At 37.8% G+C, this 19,624-nt stretch overlaps 1 protein-coding gene across 3 annotated transcripts; it reads right to left on the bottom strand.

The window, feature by feature from the left end:
- Nucleotides 1-881: 881 nt before the first annotated feature.
- LOC126973767 (NADH-ubiquinone oxidoreductase 75 kDa subunit, mitochondrial) lies at nt 882-18,752 on the bottom strand. Of its 3 annotated transcripts, none has more exons than XM_050821087.1 (15): nt 18,736-18,752; nt 17,925-18,092; nt 17,486-17,817; nt 17,244-17,385; nt 16,404-16,529; nt 15,907-16,002; nt 14,692-14,865; nt 12,755-12,920; nt 11,646-11,797; nt 10,344-10,550; nt 8,413-8,587; nt 5,399-5,561; nt 3,709-3,856; nt 2,087-2,233; nt 882-1,196 (listed from the first exon to the last, which is right to left on the bottom strand). In XM_050821087.1, the coding sequence occupies exons 2-14, from the start codon at nt 18,087-18,089 to the stop codon at nt 2,087-2,089; spliced, it is 2,193 nt and encodes a 730-aa protein (XP_050677044.1). In that variant the 5' UTR covers nt 18,090-18,092; nt 18,736-18,752; the 3' UTR covers nt 882-1,196. The 3 variants fall into 3 exon arrangements, with proteins under 3 accessions (XP_050677044.1, XP_050677042.1, XP_050677043.1); XM_050821085.1 differs by lacking the exon at nt 18,736-18,752 and adding an exon at nt 18,371-18,527; XM_050821086.1 differs by lacking the exon at nt 18,736-18,752 and adding an exon at nt 18,261-18,385.
- Between the last annotated feature and the right edge of the window lie 872 nt (nt 18,753-19,624).

The raw sequence follows: 19,624 nt of genomic DNA, 5'->3' as shown, positions 1-19,624 counted from the left end.
CACCCTGTATAAGAGGAGACAAACGGAAAGAAAAGATATGAAACGGATCGTGCCAGTCTCAAATTACACTGTCAAAACTATTATTATTAGCCAGTGGGAGGCTACTTTGCAAAGGTTGCCGGCTAGATTATGGGTATCACAACGGCGCCTATTTCTGCCGTGAAGCAGTAATGTGTAAACATTACTGTGTTTCGGTCTGAAGGGCGCCATAGCTAGTGAAATTACTGGGCAAATGAGACTTTACATCTTGTGTCAAGATGACGAGCGCAATTGTAGTGCCGCTCAGAATTTATGGGCTTTTCAAGAATCCTTAGTAGAACTGCATTGTCATCGTTGTGGAATACTAAACCTCAACGTGATACGGATGGTACCTTGGATTTTGACGTGATGGCCGGTAGTGGAATTCGGCTGCTGGAATCGAACCGAACACCTCCTCTAAGCACTCCCAGTGATAAATGCGGTAGAAGATGCAGAGTGAACCCACATCTCTACGCAATGCCAAAGAATCAAGCCGATCGGAGATGGCTTGATCGTCGATGATTTAGAGCCGCACTTCATTGCATGCGGTCAAATGGAAGAAGCTGGTACTGGAGAGCGCCCGCCCAGAGGTGAGAACAGCACTCCATTTGAGGTCGAATTTGCGCCTTGTATAGTTGCAGGCGGTGGCTTATTGTGAAGTACTGTCTTTACTTTTTGAGGCCAGTTTGGCCTTCTCTTCCAAGTGACCACGGAACTAAACGTTGCTCGATGTATCAACGCCAAGTATGCCAATACAGGCTGTGGCAGTTAAGCGAGTGATCTCGAATCGAGGAGATACGACAAAGGACGACTTTTTAGAGGTTCACACACATTGTCATCAACATAAATAAAACAAAAGCCAATAATTATAATCTACTTTATTTCCTAAAGACTTATTTACAAGCTGTTCTTACAAACATATACCTTTTATATAACATTGATTTCCAATCTTCTACTTTTTCCAATTGATTTATTTATCCTTATCAATACGTAATAAATTACACGGTAACATATGCTTTGAACATATTCCAATAGTTTTAGTATTAATTTGATAAGTTAGCAAGAAGGTCGACTGTTCTATTGAGAATAATATACAGGAATGTCTTTCCTACTGAGTGTATGTTGAAATTGTTTTAAAATACAAATATTCTTCGCCAGGATTGAATTGCTTAATTTACCTGAAATAAGTAAAACAATAAATTAAAATTAAATGTATGTAAGTAATTAATGATATTTCAGAGAGGTGAAGAATGTAATTGATTTTTGAAGTGAAAATTTCTTTAGCTGCGATGGTCACTTTTTGGTAGGGGAAAATCTTATGGGTACGCGACACCGACATGCTCATGACTAGCCCACGCGAAAAATTGTACCGGTTGACCGAAGACAAATAGTGAAGTACCTAGTAGGGCAACTGTTTCTGTTTGAGTACAGCGCCTCAAATAGTGACGTACCTAGTAGGGCAACTGTTTCTGCATGAGTACAGCGCTATAAATAGTGACGTACCTAGTAGGGCAACTGTTCTGCTTGAGTACAGCGCTACAAATAGTGACGTACCTAGTAGGGCAACTGTTTCTGCATGAGTACAGCGCTATAAATAGTGACGTACCTAGTAGGGCAACTGTTCTGCTTGAGTACAGCGCTACAAATAGTGACGTACCTAGTAGGGCAACTGTTTCTGCATGAGTACAGCGCTATAAATAGTGACGTACCTAGTAGGGCAACTGTTTCTGCATGAGTACAGCGCTATAAATAGTGACGTACCTAGTAGGGCAACTGTTCCGTTTGAGTACAGCGCTATAAATAGTGACGTACCTAGTAGGGCAACTGTTTCTGCTTGAGTACAGCGCTATAAATAGTGACGTACCTAGTCGGGCAACTGTTCTGCTTGAGTACAGCGCTATAAATAGTGATGTACCTAGTAGGGCAACTGTTCTGCTTGAGTACAGCGCTATAAATAGTGACGTACCTAGTCGGGCAACTGTTCTGCTTGAGTACAGCGCTATAAATAGTGACGTACCTAGTCGGGCAACTGTTCTGCTTGAGTACAGCGCTATAAATAGTGATGTACCTAGTAGGGCAACTGTTTCTGCTTGAGTACAGCGTTGACACACTTGGCCATTGTGGGCGACGCCCTGCTGATGGGGTCCGTCATGAAGTAGTCCTCCAGCTGCTTCAGCTCCACGTCCAACTTGCCCGAAACTGGCTTCTGAACACTCTGGAATTGGATATCGTATTTAACGTCTGAACACTTGTATATAATTACTAGCTGACCCAGCAAACGTTGTATTGCCGATATTAAAATCGCGATACAAAAGTAACTGTTGATCGTAGATGGGCAAAAATTTGCAGTTGTATGTACTTTTTAATGCTGACTCGTAAAGTCACTCAAAATCGTGTGGACCACCCTTAACATTTAGGGGGATGAAAATTGTCCGATTCTCAGACCTACCCAATATGCACTCAAAATTTCATGAGAATCGGTCAAGCCGTTTCGGAGGAGTTCAAAGTTTAACACCATGACACGAGAATTTTATATATTAGATAATATTTATTCATTACACGCAACATGTGTAGTACTTTGAATTAATGCTACTTTTGTTTGCACTTCGTTGATTGACAAATAATAAAATGATAGTTTTGAACCACTAGCACCCGAGATGGTGCACTGGTATCTGTAGGTACATAACATGATTTTACAAAAAAAAAAAAAAAGGTGGTCATCGATGTGGAGAACCACATGGAGGGGATGGAGGTGACGTTACATTGGCACGGGATCACTCATTGCGGCTCGCAGTACTACGACGGGGTGCCCTTCGTCACTCAGTGCCCCATACAGCAGGGGAATACATTCAGGTGAGATCAGCCTACTTTGCGTGAATATGTTTAGAAACCAATGACACATATCTGGTAATATCATTCGCAGTCTGATAGCGGAACGGTAAAAATGTGCTTAAAGACAATGTAAGTACACTCATCTACTTAGTCGTGTGTCAACTGTCACTGTTCGAATCGGGTTCTTAATTCAATATACGCCAACCTAAAGTGAATAAATGTTTTACATCGCTGTTTATTGACCAAGAATATTTTAAATAATTGAAGTAAATGCGGCAATGTATACCTATAGCAGTTGAAACTTATTATTATACATACATATGTATGCAATTGTTACATGTGTTGGTGCACAGTGTGGTTCTTTAAGGAACTTTCTTCCACGAACAATCTGTGGAATGAACATTCTTGCGCAGTATTTAGAGGTCAATACGGCTACCTTAAAAAATCGTGTACACCTGATGGTTGCGCCAATTAGCTTCATTGCGTGTAATGAAAGGGCTAACTTGGATCGTGACGTCATTCGCGAAGCGACCGCGAAGAGTGTATGTCGACCCCCGCATCTCAAATCCGTGCGTTCGTAACTTTTTATTTAATATTTTGAGCTCTTCGTCTTAATTTATATTAATCTGAAAAGAAGCTGTGGCTGTGGTGTAATAAAGTGAAGGACATCCTGGCGGGGCCTGCAGAAGATATCAAGCTTAGTCCCTAGAATTTTACTGCGTTGAGCTAACTGGAGAATCAGAAGCAGACGAACCCTGAGAACTTTTTTTTTAAATCCACTCAAAATAATCTCGTAGATAACTCATCGCGACCACGTACCAAAATTAGTATCCATATAGTTTATAGTTGAATATGTACCTGTGTGAGTGCTTGCGCCTGCGCGAAGTAGTTATTGTCCTGAACCTCACCGTAGCAGACGAGGGTAGGGCTCACGTCGGCGAGTCGTTCTCGCACCTCGTCCATCGTGTCGTACGGGAGCCCGGCGCCAACCACTTCTGATAGAGCTCTGTTAACAAATTATTTCATACTAGCTGACCCGGCAAACGTTGTTTTGCCATATAAAGTATAATTCACGCGACAGTTTTATAAATACAGTGAAACCTGGTTAAGTGAGACATCAAGGGACCTGCAATGTCGTTTCACTTAAAGAGGTATTCCACTTACCCAGTGTCTCAGATATACAGGTATAAATAAATATCTGTCTCATTTACAGAGGGTTCCATTAATAGAGGTGAGAATACAGGTTATTTCAGTTATAATAAATAGCCTATGTGTTATTCTGGTGTGTAAGCTATATTATTGTAAAGTTTCATCAAAATCCAATCAGTAGTTTTTGCGTTAAAGAAGTTCAAACATACATCAAGACATACAAACTTTCACATTTATAATATTAATAGGATATCCTCTGCCTCACTCAGGTGCACGCCATTAGTTTTCTTAGCAAGTTAGGCACTGTAGATCTAACTAGTCGGTGTTACGCTATATTCCGACAGTATGAAATAAGTTGTATTCAACGCTGCTCGCTTCGTATACGCATCTTTAGATACGTAGGTAGTTAATCAACTTTAGGACTAGTTGCTATATTTATTTCGGTTTATAAAAGGTAGGCACTGCCTAATTGCCTATATGATATGCACGCTACTGCAGCCGTGCAGTGTAATAAATTCGCCATCTCAACATAAAAGAAAAACGGCAAACGATTGCTCGCGAAATATCCCCTTCACTTTCACTCTCCTCCCCAAGGAACGGTACTCCTTCTCTTTCATTCCACAGCTTTTTCGCTGTCGTTCGTTGTATGTGAACTCGGCAATATATATTATTCGGATTATAAAACAATACCAAGATAGAAAAAATATCCCGAAAATGTGTTATTTCTACAGGCTTTATTTACTTGGCGTGTAAATTAGTTATTTTGTTCTTTATATGTAAAGAAAGTAAAAACGTATTTGTGATAAAGGTTACTATAACATAGATGACTTTCTTAATGATACCACAGATTGGGAATGGAGCGACTGCGACGAATATCTTTTATTGTATAATCTCATAATGTACCTAACCCTATGAAAACAACCAAACAAACCCGTTCTTTTCAGGTTTGAGGCATACTTTTAGAATGAGTGGTAGTTTTTGACTTTCAATAAGAGATATCATATCCTATTTTGAATAAAAATATTTGTATTTGATAGATGTACTGATTAATGGATGGATTTGTAATAAGTATCTTTAACTTAAATTATAGAAATAGATACGCAATGAGCGGTTTCATACTTAAAGCAACCTGACGCTATAACATATTAAAAACAGGTGTCACGTTTTTTTTATGAATATAAGAGACGAGAGGAGTAGGATATTGCCCATTACAATGCAGTGCCGTTCAGGATTCTTGAAAAACCCAAAAAAAATCTGAGCGGCACTACAATTGCGCTTGTCACCTACGGAGCCCTCACAGAATGGTCAGACCGGTACACAATATTGTTTAAACATTACTGCTTCACGGCATAAATAGGCATCCTGTTCAAAGGAGCCTCCCTATCATGTATGAAGGTACCTGATGATCTTCCAGTCCTCCCGAGCCTTGCCGGGCGGCGTGACAGCCACGAGGGTCTGCTGCGGTCGACCCTCGGCGTTCACGAAGGTGGCCCTCTTCTCTGTGTAGGCGGCGCCCGGGAACACTACGTCCGCGATACTAGCGCCACGGTCGCCGTGGTGACCTGCGCGGTCACAACCGACATAATACTTAGACGTTGACAAACAAATCGATGTTTATATATATGATTTGAGTTATCTTTAGAGACCCCGCAAACTGCAGACTCTCGATCGGCCGATAGTTTGGTTGAGTTCGGCTGTAAGTGCGCACACTGGCCCGACTAAACAGTTGGGTCTGTGATGAGTGCGCACACTAGACAACTATCGGCCGACAGTTTTAGGGACCTTTCGCTATTAGTTTTAATCGGCTATTGATGAGTCTAGCCGACTAAACAATCGGTGGTGTGCGCGCCTAGAAGAGCGCTGTACTGATTTAACAGTCGGCCGATAGTTCGCTGACGGTTCAGTTTGAAGGCAATCGTGTAGCCCATTTAACTTTTTTGTCGGCCAATACCGAATCGTTATAATTTGCGCACTCTCATACATCTGAATCATACTGATTAAGAAACCAACCAAACTATGGGCCGATCAAAAGTCTGCAGTTTGCGGGGTCTCTTAGTGTTAATTCCGCCAATAGTTGTCTTTAAACAATTCGACACGTGTTTCGCCTCTACACGAGGCATCCTCAGGACGTGTTGTCGCCAAAATCGAGTCTCGTGCCAGATTTTGGCGAGACAACACGCTTGGAATTAACACTAAAGAAAACTCAAATCATTTATATAATTATGGATTTCCGCAAAGTAACGCCTACTTCAATAAATTTTCTTAAATCCATGTTTATTTTTTTCTGATGTTAAGTTCGTTCCGTCACTTAAGTACTTCATCATACATTTAAGTGGATAAATGATCTACTTAAAAATTATCTAATTTAGTTAATAGTTAATAATCATTACATTGACGACATTGTTTACTTACATACTTAACCTGTATTAAGTTTTTCTTTTTTGTGATTATTTAGTTTCAATATCAGCTCTTTACGCCTTGATACACATCCTGTGTTTACCTAGTTCAGGCACAGTGTTAACTAGCTTTTAAGAAGACTTGTATTATCTTTTAATAAATAAATTGAAAATTGAAATTGAATTTAATAATAAGAACATATTTTACCCGAACGCGTCCGTTTTCATATGCTTTATATTAGCTTCACTTGTATGTTTGTAACCGACTTCTATGGGCGCGATTTTGACACACTATAAACGGCTAGATTTCGTTCAAACTTTGTAGATTTATCGAGGACCGATGACATTACACTAATTTGATAAAATTATTCAATTTTTCAATTTGCAAAATATGATTTTTATTAATTTATAGAAACTGATGTTAAAGTACTTAATAGTTTTAAAAATACGCTTTTATAGAAAATTTAACTAAAAAATTAAAAATAAATAATAGTTAAAAAAAAACTAAAAAGCACGCTTTATATAACTGGTTCAAGTTGAAAATGTTTAAATAATTGATATATTGTAATATACATTCATACCATTAAGAGTTTGAAGCACCTCGCGGATACATTTAAATGTTGTAAAAATGATGGCGTGATTAAAACAATAGAAGAAAAAAGTTGTTGCTCACTTGAGCTTTATTTAATAGTATCAACAAAAAGCATTAAAATAAATAATAGTTAAAAAAAACTAGAAAGCACGCTTTATATAATATTCAACTAAAACCTAGAAAATAAATTTTAATTGAAAATAGTGTAAAAAAATATATTTTATTGTAAAAAAAAGCGTGGGGTGTAGAAGAATTATTTTTTAATAATATCTTAAAAAGCATCAACGAGGTGCTTCAAACTCTTAATGTTATGAATGTATATTACAATATATCAATTATTTAAACATTTTCAACTTGAACCAGTGTGATATCCGAACGCGTCTATTCTATAAACATGTATTTACAACAAAAAAAACGAGTATGCCTTAGATCATATTTTATACATTTAGATAGACAATGAAAGCTGTAAAAACGTCAAAAACTAACTCCTATTTTGACCAATTCACTCGCACGTACACAAAGTGTCATTCAAATCGCGAGTCTAAGACTAAGGCTAGGGTTACTATGGATGCGAGTTCTGACGAAAATTTGTTCTGACGAGGATTTCGAACGTACTCGTTTGGCGTACGACGTAAGGCGTTTACACTGTGCGCGTTTTCTGTTATTCTGATAGTCAGTTCGTTTCTGCCGTCCAGAAAAGATGGACGAATTTGATGAATGATTTTCTTGAAAGTCCATTATTTAAACTATCATTGTTAAATGGTGGAAAGACAGAGCATGTCAACGAGTTATTTTCTATAAGAGACGACAAAGGATAGTTCAAAATGTAGAGTGTTGAGTTCTGTAGCAACTTTCTCCCACTTTTGCCGAGAAATATATCTGTTGTGATCATTTTTGTCTCTAATATCCCACAAACACCTGTTCTCGTACACGAGACTGATCAATTTATCGTTATCGATGGTGGAAACCAAATCACTCGAAATTCGTAGACGAAGGTCGTGCTAAAAATCAAACTCGTTTGAACGCTCGATTGGTTCTGACCACTTCGTGCATGTTCTGACGCGTTCGTCGTTGCCAGTGTAAACACTGTCATTGGATACCAGGCGTTTGTTTCTTCTGACGAATCCGTCAGAACTCGTCAGAACAACAAATTTTCGTCAGAACTCGCATCCATAGTAACCCTAGCCTAAGCTACGTCTTCTACGTCACGCCACTAAACTTAATATTCCTGGCTTGTTTTTATCGGTTGTTGTAGTGTGCTTTAGACAAGAGGACTGATGTAAAACAGACATTAATTTATAAAATTGTTCAAGAACGAAATAATCAAGAAATCACCGTTCGCGTAACGCTGGCGTTCGTTCGTAACGCTTTCGTCACGGATTCACCACTTACTCATAAATAAGTTTTACTTAAATACTACAGTACCTTGATATATAACCACGCAGTCTTTAGGAAGTGACTCCCTCGTCACCTGGCCGCCGTCTGCTCCCAGCAGGTACACCACCTTCGCGTTCTTCAGCGCATCAGCAGTGACACCCGGCTTGTATCCCATGTCGAGCGCGGCAACTTGCGACGCGTTACGTTGCAATACGTTCAGTACCTTGACAAAGAATAATATTAAATAAATATTTACGAGTAGCATCAAATTAGTATATTATGAAGTACAAGTGAGATAAGTTGCTCATTATACACGAGGCTGTGGGCAAAAAATATATAATACAGGTACGGAACTCTCATTGCGCAAAAAAGACGTGTGGCACTCGAGGACTGCCGCGGTAAAGCTATTGCATAGCATTTTTATCAACTTATGCCATTATAATTATTTTTTTTATTTATGCAGTATTTTTTTTTTATAAAATTAATTTAAAAAAAAGCAAACGGGAAGTGAGTAAAATTTTACTTGCAAGATTTGATTACAGACAGACAACCGGACAGGTGAAACTAAATAAAAATGCTTGTCATAATAATAAAAATTAAAAAAACGTGATAAAAAACATTAAAAAATTAAAAAAAATCAGGACGTACCCCAGGCTCGAACCTGGGACCTTCCGCACAAAAAAAAAACGTGATAACCGCTGTTCCACGGCAACTGTAATGACCGTGGCGAAATATCTATATAGATCTAGTAAGTACGAGTTAGGTTATTTTCGTTACGGAATTTCAGGATTCGGTCTCCACGCTCAAGGCCCGCGATAGAAGCTATGCAATAGCTTAAATGAATTAAAGAAATAGGGACTCTTGCGGCCATACTATTGTATTCACCTGTGTAAGGTACACTAAGGTATAATTCAGATCGCACAGCGCTACTAACCTACATTTTTATTCAACTAGAAGTTACCTCTCTTTCGATCGCATGACTCTTACCTCTTCTAACGACATTAGGGTTGACATTAGGGTAGGTTGATTTTCAATATGTCTATTTCGTCTTATATAGTCTATTACGTTTATTTCGATGTCAAACCTACATTACGTTGCAGACAGTAATGTATGTGTTGGAAGACCACGATATAGTCAAACCTACTTAGTATATAGGAAATAAATAGGTAGCTATCATGAATGGCAATTTCATTATACTAACAATCACTTTAAATTAGATTGTTACAGCATCTTTAGGCAGCTTAAAAAATTAATTTGGATTGCAATGACCTTTAATAAATGCTTCACTTTATTATGTTTCTCCACTTTTAAAATATCGGTTGGATCTGTGAAGTAGATGTCAACAAAGCTCGCGCGTGCTTCACTGCTCGTTCGTGAGTCCCTACTGGCTGGCCTACTCTGTAGAGGCCGCCGCACGTGTTGTCGCAATTTCGATACCTAAACGGGGAGTGAGACAGACATGCTGTGGGTTGCAGCCCGTAAATCAACCGAGTGTCTAATGAGCGAGTTGCTCACGAGTTTCATACTTGCGAGGAAAAAAACAAACATATATTACATAAATCGTTCAAATAAAATATTGTGCAAAATTATGGGAAATGGCCCCCAAGTTTTTTTTGCACGCGCCAAATGTAAGGTGATTTATATACGTATAGCCGTATTATATACAGCATTCTTAAAAATTATAATTTTACTGATAAAATGCATATATTTTATAACAAATTATTGTGAATTATAATAATAGTTTTCATAGGGGTTTCATTAAAAAGCTACCTTTATTTATTCCAAAAATGTAAATGTATTTTAAGCGGAATAAAACAATTCTATTTTTTTTTACTTCTTCCATAACTGGGAGTCAGAAACTAAAACCGAAACCGCTGTCACTATTAACAGCCTTTACATTTGTGTGTTAACGTCTGGTGCCCTATCGGAATTTATTCATAAAACCCAGAACATGCACATTTTGAAAATTTCTAGAATACCTTCCATTCTTTATCCTCCAATTTCCCCTGCAGCTTGAGAGCTAGTTCCTGCGTGTATGCGAGCAGCGCAGCTCCCTCGGGGGTCTTTAGCTGGTCAGCTCCCAATATCAGCACGGGTCTCTTCGCAGACTGGAGACGTTTGAGCACCTCGTGGTTCGATGTTCCACTTGCAAGCTCCTTGACAATTGATGCCGAATCGCCGACATGCTAAACAATATTAAACTACATTATTCCATGTTAACATTCAGCAATGCATAATCTAATTGTAATACTATCATTTGTCATTCACTGGAAAATGAAATAATTTGCTTTGCAGGTAAATAAGAAAGTAATAAAACTGGCCTGTTTTCATGGGTTGTCTAGCAGCACAAAGGTCCATCTAGATGTATAAATTATCTAAGTAAATGCCAATTAAAGTGGGTAACTAAGCAAACGCGCTTATGGGCATCCAGTGGGAGGCTCTTTTGCACAGGATGCCGGCTAGATTATGGGTACCACAACGGCGCCTATTTTTGCCGTGAAGCAGTAATGTGTAAGCATTACTGTGTTTCGGTCTGAAGGGCGCCGTAGCTAATGAAATTACTGGACAAATGAGACTTAACATCTTATGTTTCAAGGTGACGAGCGCAATTGTGGTGCCGCTCAGAATTTTTGGGCTTTTCAAGAATCCTGAGCGGCATTGCATTGTAATGGGCAGGGCGTATCTATTACCATTAGCTGAAGTTCCTGCTCCTCTCGTCCCTTATTTTCATTTAAAAAAAAATGGAAATGCAAAAGTGCACGCCTCGCTGATGCTATATTTTTTATAAAAGTTAAATTTCGAATAAAATCGAATCACCTGCGTTTTTTTTTTAAAAAAACGAGAAGGCCTACAGTAGTGATTTTCGAAAGGAACCATCTCTGTTTAATTATGAAAATTGTGAAAAAAAAAGTAGTTTCGACAAGTCGTTCTCGAGATATAACTTTTTTTATATTAATACGTATTCGACAACTTAAAAAAAGTATCAGAATTATTCAATAGTGTCTCAGCTTTATATTGATGTGCTTTTAATAATGTGTAAGAGTAATAAAAAAAAAAATATGCGCTACCTCGCCGCTTCGCGTTCTTCGCGAGGCGTGCAATATGAAATGGAAGAAATCGGTAAACCCAGACAGCGCGGGCGGAAGGGGACAGTCCCTAAGTCGTGTCGCTTGAGTTGAGTTACTGTGTGAGAAGATGTTTGTTGCAAGAAATTTTGCATTTAGATGTTAGGTATGTTCTTCTGACAAAAAGTTCCTTCCTAATCTGTGGTCACTACTCACCATGTATTCGTAAGTGAGGTCGACGTTGGGTCCAATGAGCGCTACGTCTGTTTCCTTGTGGATGAAGGCCTTTCGCAGGCGCGCGTTGAGTAGGGGGGCCTCGAAGCGAACATTGGTGCCGATTAGCAGCACAAAGTCCGATTCCTCGACGTCTGACAACATTAAGTTAATGGGATTTTAATATCTGATACTTCTGTGCTTCTTATATCTGATACGGTGTGATGGAAAGTAAAAACAGCCGCCCATGCATATCCGCACTACATGAGTATACGTTTGAGATTTTCTGCCGTGAAGCAACTTTTCAACCTGATTCCCGCCGCCCAATTCCACCTTCGCACGACACGCCACAAGTTAGGACCACCATCCCCACCATGTGGATGTGTGGCGGTCCTCCACAGTGCGGTTTTCTAGGAGCTTTCTTCCTTTTTTTTCTTCTTTCCGGGACGATACGACATGGGTACCTTCAAAAAAAGCGCGTATACCTTCCTTAAAGGCCGGCAACGCTCTTGTGATTCCTGTGGTGTTGCAAGAGAATGTCGGCGGCTGTGATCACTTAACACCAGGTGACCCGTACGCTCGTTTGTCCTCCTATTCCATAAAAAAAAGTGAAGCAGTAATGTGTAAGCATTAATTGTGATTCGGTCTGAAGGGCGCCGTAGCTAGTCAAATTACTGGGCAAATGAGACTTAACATCTTATGCCTCAAGGTGACGACCGTCATTGTAGTGCCGCTCAGAATTCCTGGCTTTATCAAAAATCCAGAGTGACACTGTATTGTTATGTGCAGACCGTGTCAATTACCATCAACTGAACGGTCAGCTGGTCTCGTCCCTTATTGTCATAAAAAAAAACTTGCAGGTCCCCTAAGTATTGTATATGAATGAAATGTAAATCTCTTTCGATGGTCGCTGCAATGAAAAATATTCGCGTAACACATAAGAGAAAATCGCATTCGGGGAAGCTTCTTTCAGTCTGCCATTTTGAATTAAATTTATTCAACGTTTTGTGCATGGTAAATCTGAAATCACGACTCATATATCAGAAAGGCTAGTTTTGATAATTAAAAAGTTATTACTATTAGCAATATTATTAGTGATTGCACCAACTCACTGGCAATCTTGGTGTTGAAGAGGTAAGAGGATCGAAGGTCGGTGCCTGCGCCGGCCAAGGGGAAGCTCTGCTCCGTGTACACGTGCTCGCCACCCAGACGGTTCACCAGGTCCTTGAGAGACACCAGTGCCTCGGCGTCTGCCATCTCACCAGCTACAGCCACCAACTGGAGAAACCATTAATAAGTTATTTATTCAAATTCAAATATTTTAATTCAAAATAGGATGTGGCATTAAAGTAATTATTTAGTAAAACTAAAGTAATATTGTAAAATTAAACTTGTTATTTAATAGCCTGAGTGCGGTCGCTCCATTCCCAATCTGTGGCATCATTATGAAAGTCATTTATGTTATAGTAACCTTTACCACACAAACGTTTTTTAACAATTCTTTTGAATAACTTAATACTATTGTTTTCAACCTTTTCTGGGGTCTTCTTGTAAAAGAAAATATTATGTAAGAGAGTGAGATGATGATAATAATAGACGATCTCTTGGCACATCAGCTAAGGCGCCCCATGTAAGGCACCTTATGGAAATGGAACCACATGGAAACTCAGGTATTTCACAGTCTTACGTGTTATTACTACGCGGTACTTGTACGAGAGGACGATTTACGTACTTCAGCGTAATGTCACTGGATTTAGCTGCGCTAAACTAAGCCATATTTGTGTTTCGTCTAACAGCATCCGAAGTTTGTTGCTAGCAATTTAGGGAATTTCACCAACATTTATTTCAGCATGCCGTTTTCCACGGGTGGGTGTGATGTAAATAGTTATTTATGCAACTGTTGTGTGTAATAAGGGGTATTAAAACACGAATGTGGATTTATGTGTGATAATAGTATTACATGAGTGTTTTAATACCTAATTATCATTAGTTGCATACAAGACTTTATCTAAACCCAGAATATGAATCCTCTAAAAGATTCTGAAACAGTTAGCTTACTGCTAACACTAAAACACCAGTCATATCATTCATTACTGATTATATACATATAAACTAAGTATTGAAACAATTATTTATTTTAGTAGTAATTTACATTTTGTATAGTGCAACAATTAAAATTCACTCGAATATAATGTTCTTTTGCAGCGTTTCAAATAAATCGCTCATTTTTTGTAATTAAAACAATAAAAATATCGAAGAAAAATGGCGGGGATTCGAATAGGTTATTCGAATCCCCGCCATTTTTTTTACGGCGCGCGACGTTCTGGTAGTGTGGAACGCGCGTAAACGAAAATGTTCTTTTTTTGAAATTCATACAGATACCACGCATCGAGCAATAAGAATGTGGCTGTCTTTTGAAACTCTTTGCGCATGAAGGGATCGAAAAAAAACATTGGGGTGTTGTTATGAAATTCAGTACAACATTACAACACTCGTTTGGATGATGTAATGGTTATTAGAACATTTGGTGTTTTAATGTTGGTAATAAGCTAACTGTTTCAGAATCTTTAATAGAGGATTTAAAGCATGAGTGTAGATAAATGTTTTATACAGTACTGGACCAAGTACAGAGCCCTGAGGTACTCCAATGTTTACATAGATCTATACAATAAAATACATTATCCTTATGGAACATGCTTTTTTGCCTTTAAACCATGATAATTTTGCAACGTACTATTAACACGCGTATCACCGGGTATCAGACATGAAAAAATCGCTATTACTGAATGATCATCGCAAGAAAAATGGGACGAGCTATATAAGTCACTAAATTGTCATGCGTCATTTGTAAGAGTGCATAGTTTAGTTTATATAGACATTGTAAAGTGGATAAAAAAGATCCCGTTACACATTACACGGATACAGGCCAAGCTAATAAAAAGCGTGTAAAAAAGAGGTCAATACATTTCAAAAAATACGTAAACATCTACGTAAAATTGTCAAAGTTTATTTTAGAGTCGGGCTCTGTAATGATATATACTCGACGTACCTTTTCAGGCGGGCAGTCCCTTATAGCCTGCGCGGCAGCTACGATGGCGTCCTCCCACTCTACGGGCGTGAGATTCCCGCGGCTATCGGCCACCATCGGGGTCACCAATCGCTGTCGCTTGAGTCCGTCGCAAGCAAACCGGGACTTATCTGCCAGCCACTCTTCGTTGATCTCCTGTTATGACAGATATTTCTTAAACAATTTATGAATATCAAATTATATATGTAATAACTCAGTAGTGTTTTTTACAGCTTAAATATCTAAGAGTCTTCTTCTTTCCCTGGCCCTTTCCCATTTTATAGGGTGTCGGCCCTCCGTGTGTCTCTAGACAGCTCGGTCCTGGGACATTCATTTCATTTGATACGCCCTGCCCATTAAAATGCAGTGCCACTCAAGGTTATTATTGAAAAACCCAAATATTCTGAGTGGCACAGCAATTGTGCAGCACCTTGAAACATAAGATATTAAGTCTCATTTGCCCAGTGAAATGCCTAATGAAATTTCATTAGCTATGGCGTTACACATTACAGCTTCACGGTACAAATAGGCGTCGTTAATCTAGCCGGCATCCGGTGCAGAGGAGCCTCCCACTGGTGGTGTCTATAATGTTCACCAATTTAAACTTTATTATAATTTACTTACATAGGACTCTTTAATTTAAATTGCTCAGGCTTTCGAGACAGATATTTTAAATATGAATACGAAAATCTATTTAACATTTATTGAGTGTTGATTCCAATCTGGATTGGAAGAAATAACTATGGGGAGGAAATAGTTGGTCTATTAGTTGAGTTTACTGATGATAATTTAACAAAAATACAAATCCTTTATTTTTATAATATTAGCGTTCATAAAAGAAGGGCAGAGTTGTGAAAAGATATTTGCTGATTATGCCCTTCTGTGTTTTTGGATTATACAATTCATTTGCTTAGTACGACAAGCAACAATAAAAAATTTAAATTAGTAGGTACTCGTGACATGCCACATGTATGTAGTATTTGTAGGTAGTAGGTACTCAGCACTAATCTGCATACTGAGGTCTGAGATCTTAGTAAGCGCAAAAACGTATATATCACGTATTCAATATAACTCACATTATTCAGGACTTTATCTCTAGAGATACAATCAAATTTTTAATGGCATAGTGGATCCACGAGGTTCACCAGTATTTTACAGCCAATGCACACAAGAACATTTTTTACACTACATACATACTTCGTTTGTTCTGGGAAGTATACGAAGTACTTCGTTGGTTCTAGTCGCTACCACAATATTGCTGCCCAGAGGGTCCAAAACATCAATGGAATCAATCTGAAACCAATTTTAATTCAATAAGATATGAAATCTTTGTTAAATCAGCCAGTCAATTGGGTTTTAAAATGAAATTCAGAAATGTCTTTAAAACAAGTGACCCAGTTGTTTTACAAGATGACTGACTGCTTTCAATCAAGAAGCCAAAAAATAGAAAAGGTCAAAGTGAAAATTTTTTAATATTTGGATGGGGTTGGTCAAGTATGTATTTCACTTTATTTATTACAGTTACTTATTTCAGAAAATTTAGGATATGATGTGTTTCCTTCAAGGACCATGGTTGCGACATTTAAAGTACCTTAGTAAGTTAAGTAAAAAGGCTAGATAAAGCTGACAACTAAGAGTAGCATTTCAAATGATGACCTGAAAGCCACCATTAATAGGCACTGTGAATGACTCACCCTTCTAGTCTCCCATGGTCGAGCGGCAAAACTGTACGGCTTGGATGTGAGTGCACCAACAGGACATAAGTCAATCACATTTCCTGACAATTCCGACAAGAACATCTTCTCTACATAAGTTCCAACCTGCAGAAGATCTCTTATTAAATAATAAGTTTTTACTTAAACAATCTACAATCAATCAGCAGAAACAAATTTATGTTGCTGTATGTATAACACTGTATTAGTGATATTGAAGTGAAAACTTGTTTATGGGCACACAACACTTTATTTCGTTGGTATTGAATTATGCTCTAACACTCAGCTGTTTAACACAATTTTTGGATAGTCAGTTAAAGCCTTCTTCAACAACTACCAGATTTTGATCAGTCAGAGCAAAATATAAATTGCAAATATGATAAAATAATGAATTTCATTCAAAAATATTATATTGTTAATTTATTATTATTGCATATTATTATGAAGTTGTCACTTCTGCAATGTGATTACAAGCAGAAATCAATTTTTTTGATGATAATTTATTTGCACACTACAATTGTGCTACACATTTTAAAAGCATATTGACATGTTAAGTCTCAAATATTGTAACATAGCTGTACTGATCAAGCCAGTATTTGGTGAGAAACAGCCTCCCAATGGTAAGATTAGAGCCAAATCTTTGGAATTCACTTTTATTTCTTAACATTAGATATATATCAATCCAAGAACACTTCAATAAATAGGTACATTATTAGATGTATCTGTAAGGAAAAATTGGACTGTGAATCCAATATCTTTTCTCAGTTCTTCTTTTATTCTTGCAATGAATAATCTGGGCTTTATCAAATTCACAAGTCAAACCTGCATATCAGTGCCTCTGCCTGTTGTGCCCAAATCATCAATGCCAGCAACTTCGGATGCAAAACGAATACACCTTGTGCAGTGAATGCATCGGGTCATAACTGTTTTGATGAGAGGACCTACATCTTTATCTTCTACAGCCCTGAAAAAAAAATTGTAATTAATAGACAAATAATCATGAATGGAAACAAAATTCAACTGAAACTAGTTTAACTTACATAACATACAAATTTCACATTTACCTTTTGCCTGAGAAGTGGATGTCTGTAAAACGACTCTTATCTGAACCAAAGGCCATAGACTGATCCTGCAGATCACACTCACCACCTTGATCGCAGATAGGACAATCTAACGGATGATTCACAAGCAAAAACTCCATTACACCCTCCCTAGCCTTCCTTGTCAAATCTGAAGTAGTTTTAACTCTCATGCCCTTCATGACCGGCATAGCACATGCAGCCACTGGCTTTGGGGATTTCTCAACTTCTACTAAACACATTCGACAATTACCAGCCACTGCCAGTCGCTCATGATAACAGAATCTGGGTATTTCAACACCAACCAATGCAGCTGCCTGTTAATTGAAATATAATGTAGTGTTGTTTGTTAGAGTAGACTGTACATTAAACTTATCCATTTAAAAAATATATATCATGATTTGTTGTGTGATTCATAATATACCTGTAATACAGTTGTTCCGGGGAGTACATAAACAGGCTTATCATCAATGAATACTTCTACTTTTTCGGGCTGGGCCTGCACCTGGGCGTATCTCCGTCCGGTCACTGGGGCCAATCGGGCGCAGGGGCTCAATGCTAGCGCCTTGGATAGCGGTTGGCGTAACATTTTCTGCAGAAAACACCCGACAAACAAACTTCGTTAATACTGTCACGGCACATAAATAACTTATTCGCTAATTACGAGAAGATTCACAATATCAATATTGATGAGTTTTGAGTAAGTATTTAGAAAATATAATATAAAATCCTAAGTTATTGTTACATAAGTATCCCTAACCTATAGATCACTTAAATTTACGGATTTTTAAAAGAACGCTCTGAACAGACTTTAAAAATCTTGAACGAATATTAGGGGACATTAAATAAATAATTAATTATGAAACCTACGTTTTAAAAAACTTGCGAGTGTTGAGCTAAATTTATAAACAATGACAGCTAAACAGCTGTCATTGACTTATTGTCAGGTCCCTATGTCAACCAAAAATTCACAATCCCTCAAAAAACGGTTGTTCTCGCCTTAGTTCGCGGTAGCAACCTTAGAATGTTCACACTATAGAAGTAGTCTCCGCGTGTCCCTTTCGGAAATAGGTAGTAATTTAGTTTTGATAGAAGCCTTAGGTGCTGTCGTATTGAATAAAACCTGCAGACCACTTATCTTTACGCATTTTTAAAAGAACGCTCGCAACAGACTTCAAAAATCTTGAACGAATATTAGTGGACATGAAATAAATAACTAATTTAAAAACATCTACGTTTTAAAAATCTTGCGAGTGTTGAGCTAAATTTATAAACAATGACAGCTAAATAGCTGTCATTGACTCATTGTCAATCAAAAAATCACGATTCACAATTCCCCAAAAAATGCGATTTTTCTCGCCTGAGTTCGCGGTATCAACCTAAGAATGTTCACACTATAGAAGTAGTCTCCGCATGCCCTTTTTAAAATAGGTAGTAATTTAGTTTTGATAGAAGCCTTAGGTGCTGTCGTATTGAGTAAAATTGTCCCTAACGGAAGTAAATCGCACGACACAATGTCACATACTACTCAACAGATGATTGGAAATGGAAATTAAATAAAAACTTTAATGAAAATCATAAATATATGTTTTATAATATATATATATATATATATATATATATAGGACTATAGGACTAATAATAATATATTTATTAAAGGACCATAACATATAAAAAGATAACTAAGAACAGTAATTTGAAAATTTAAATCACGATTGCCCTTAAAATATTGTGTGAATACTACCGTCAGAACTCTAATAATTATTATATTGTCTTCTTTTTTGTTTCTATTCTGTACGTACATATTTTCTTTCTTAAATCTGAGTTTTTAAAAATTTAATTTTAATTAAAGTTATGAATCACATTATTTTTCCAATGCACACTATAATATATTTATAAAAACAAAATACCACAACAAAATAAAACTTAGAGTGCCACCAGCAGCGGATCCATGCCACCGGCAGCGGATACATGCCACTCGAGAATCTATTAATATATTAATTGATCGAGGCTCTTCGCTATAAGATCGTTCGCTATAAGGTACTTCACCTGGGCTATGATCGACGAGTTCACATCTCATATGTCGGTTCTCTCGCCAAGTCATTCTAGATATCATTTGGTAGT

The sequence above is a fragment of the Leptidea sinapis genome, chromosome 30 (assembly GCF_905404315.1).
Source record: "Leptidea sinapis chromosome 30, ilLepSina1.1, whole genome shotgun sequence".
NCBI lineage: Eukaryota > Metazoa > Arthropoda > Insecta > Lepidoptera > Pieridae > Leptidea > Leptidea sinapis.
This window is presented reverse-complemented; position numbering and strand designations above follow the sequence as displayed.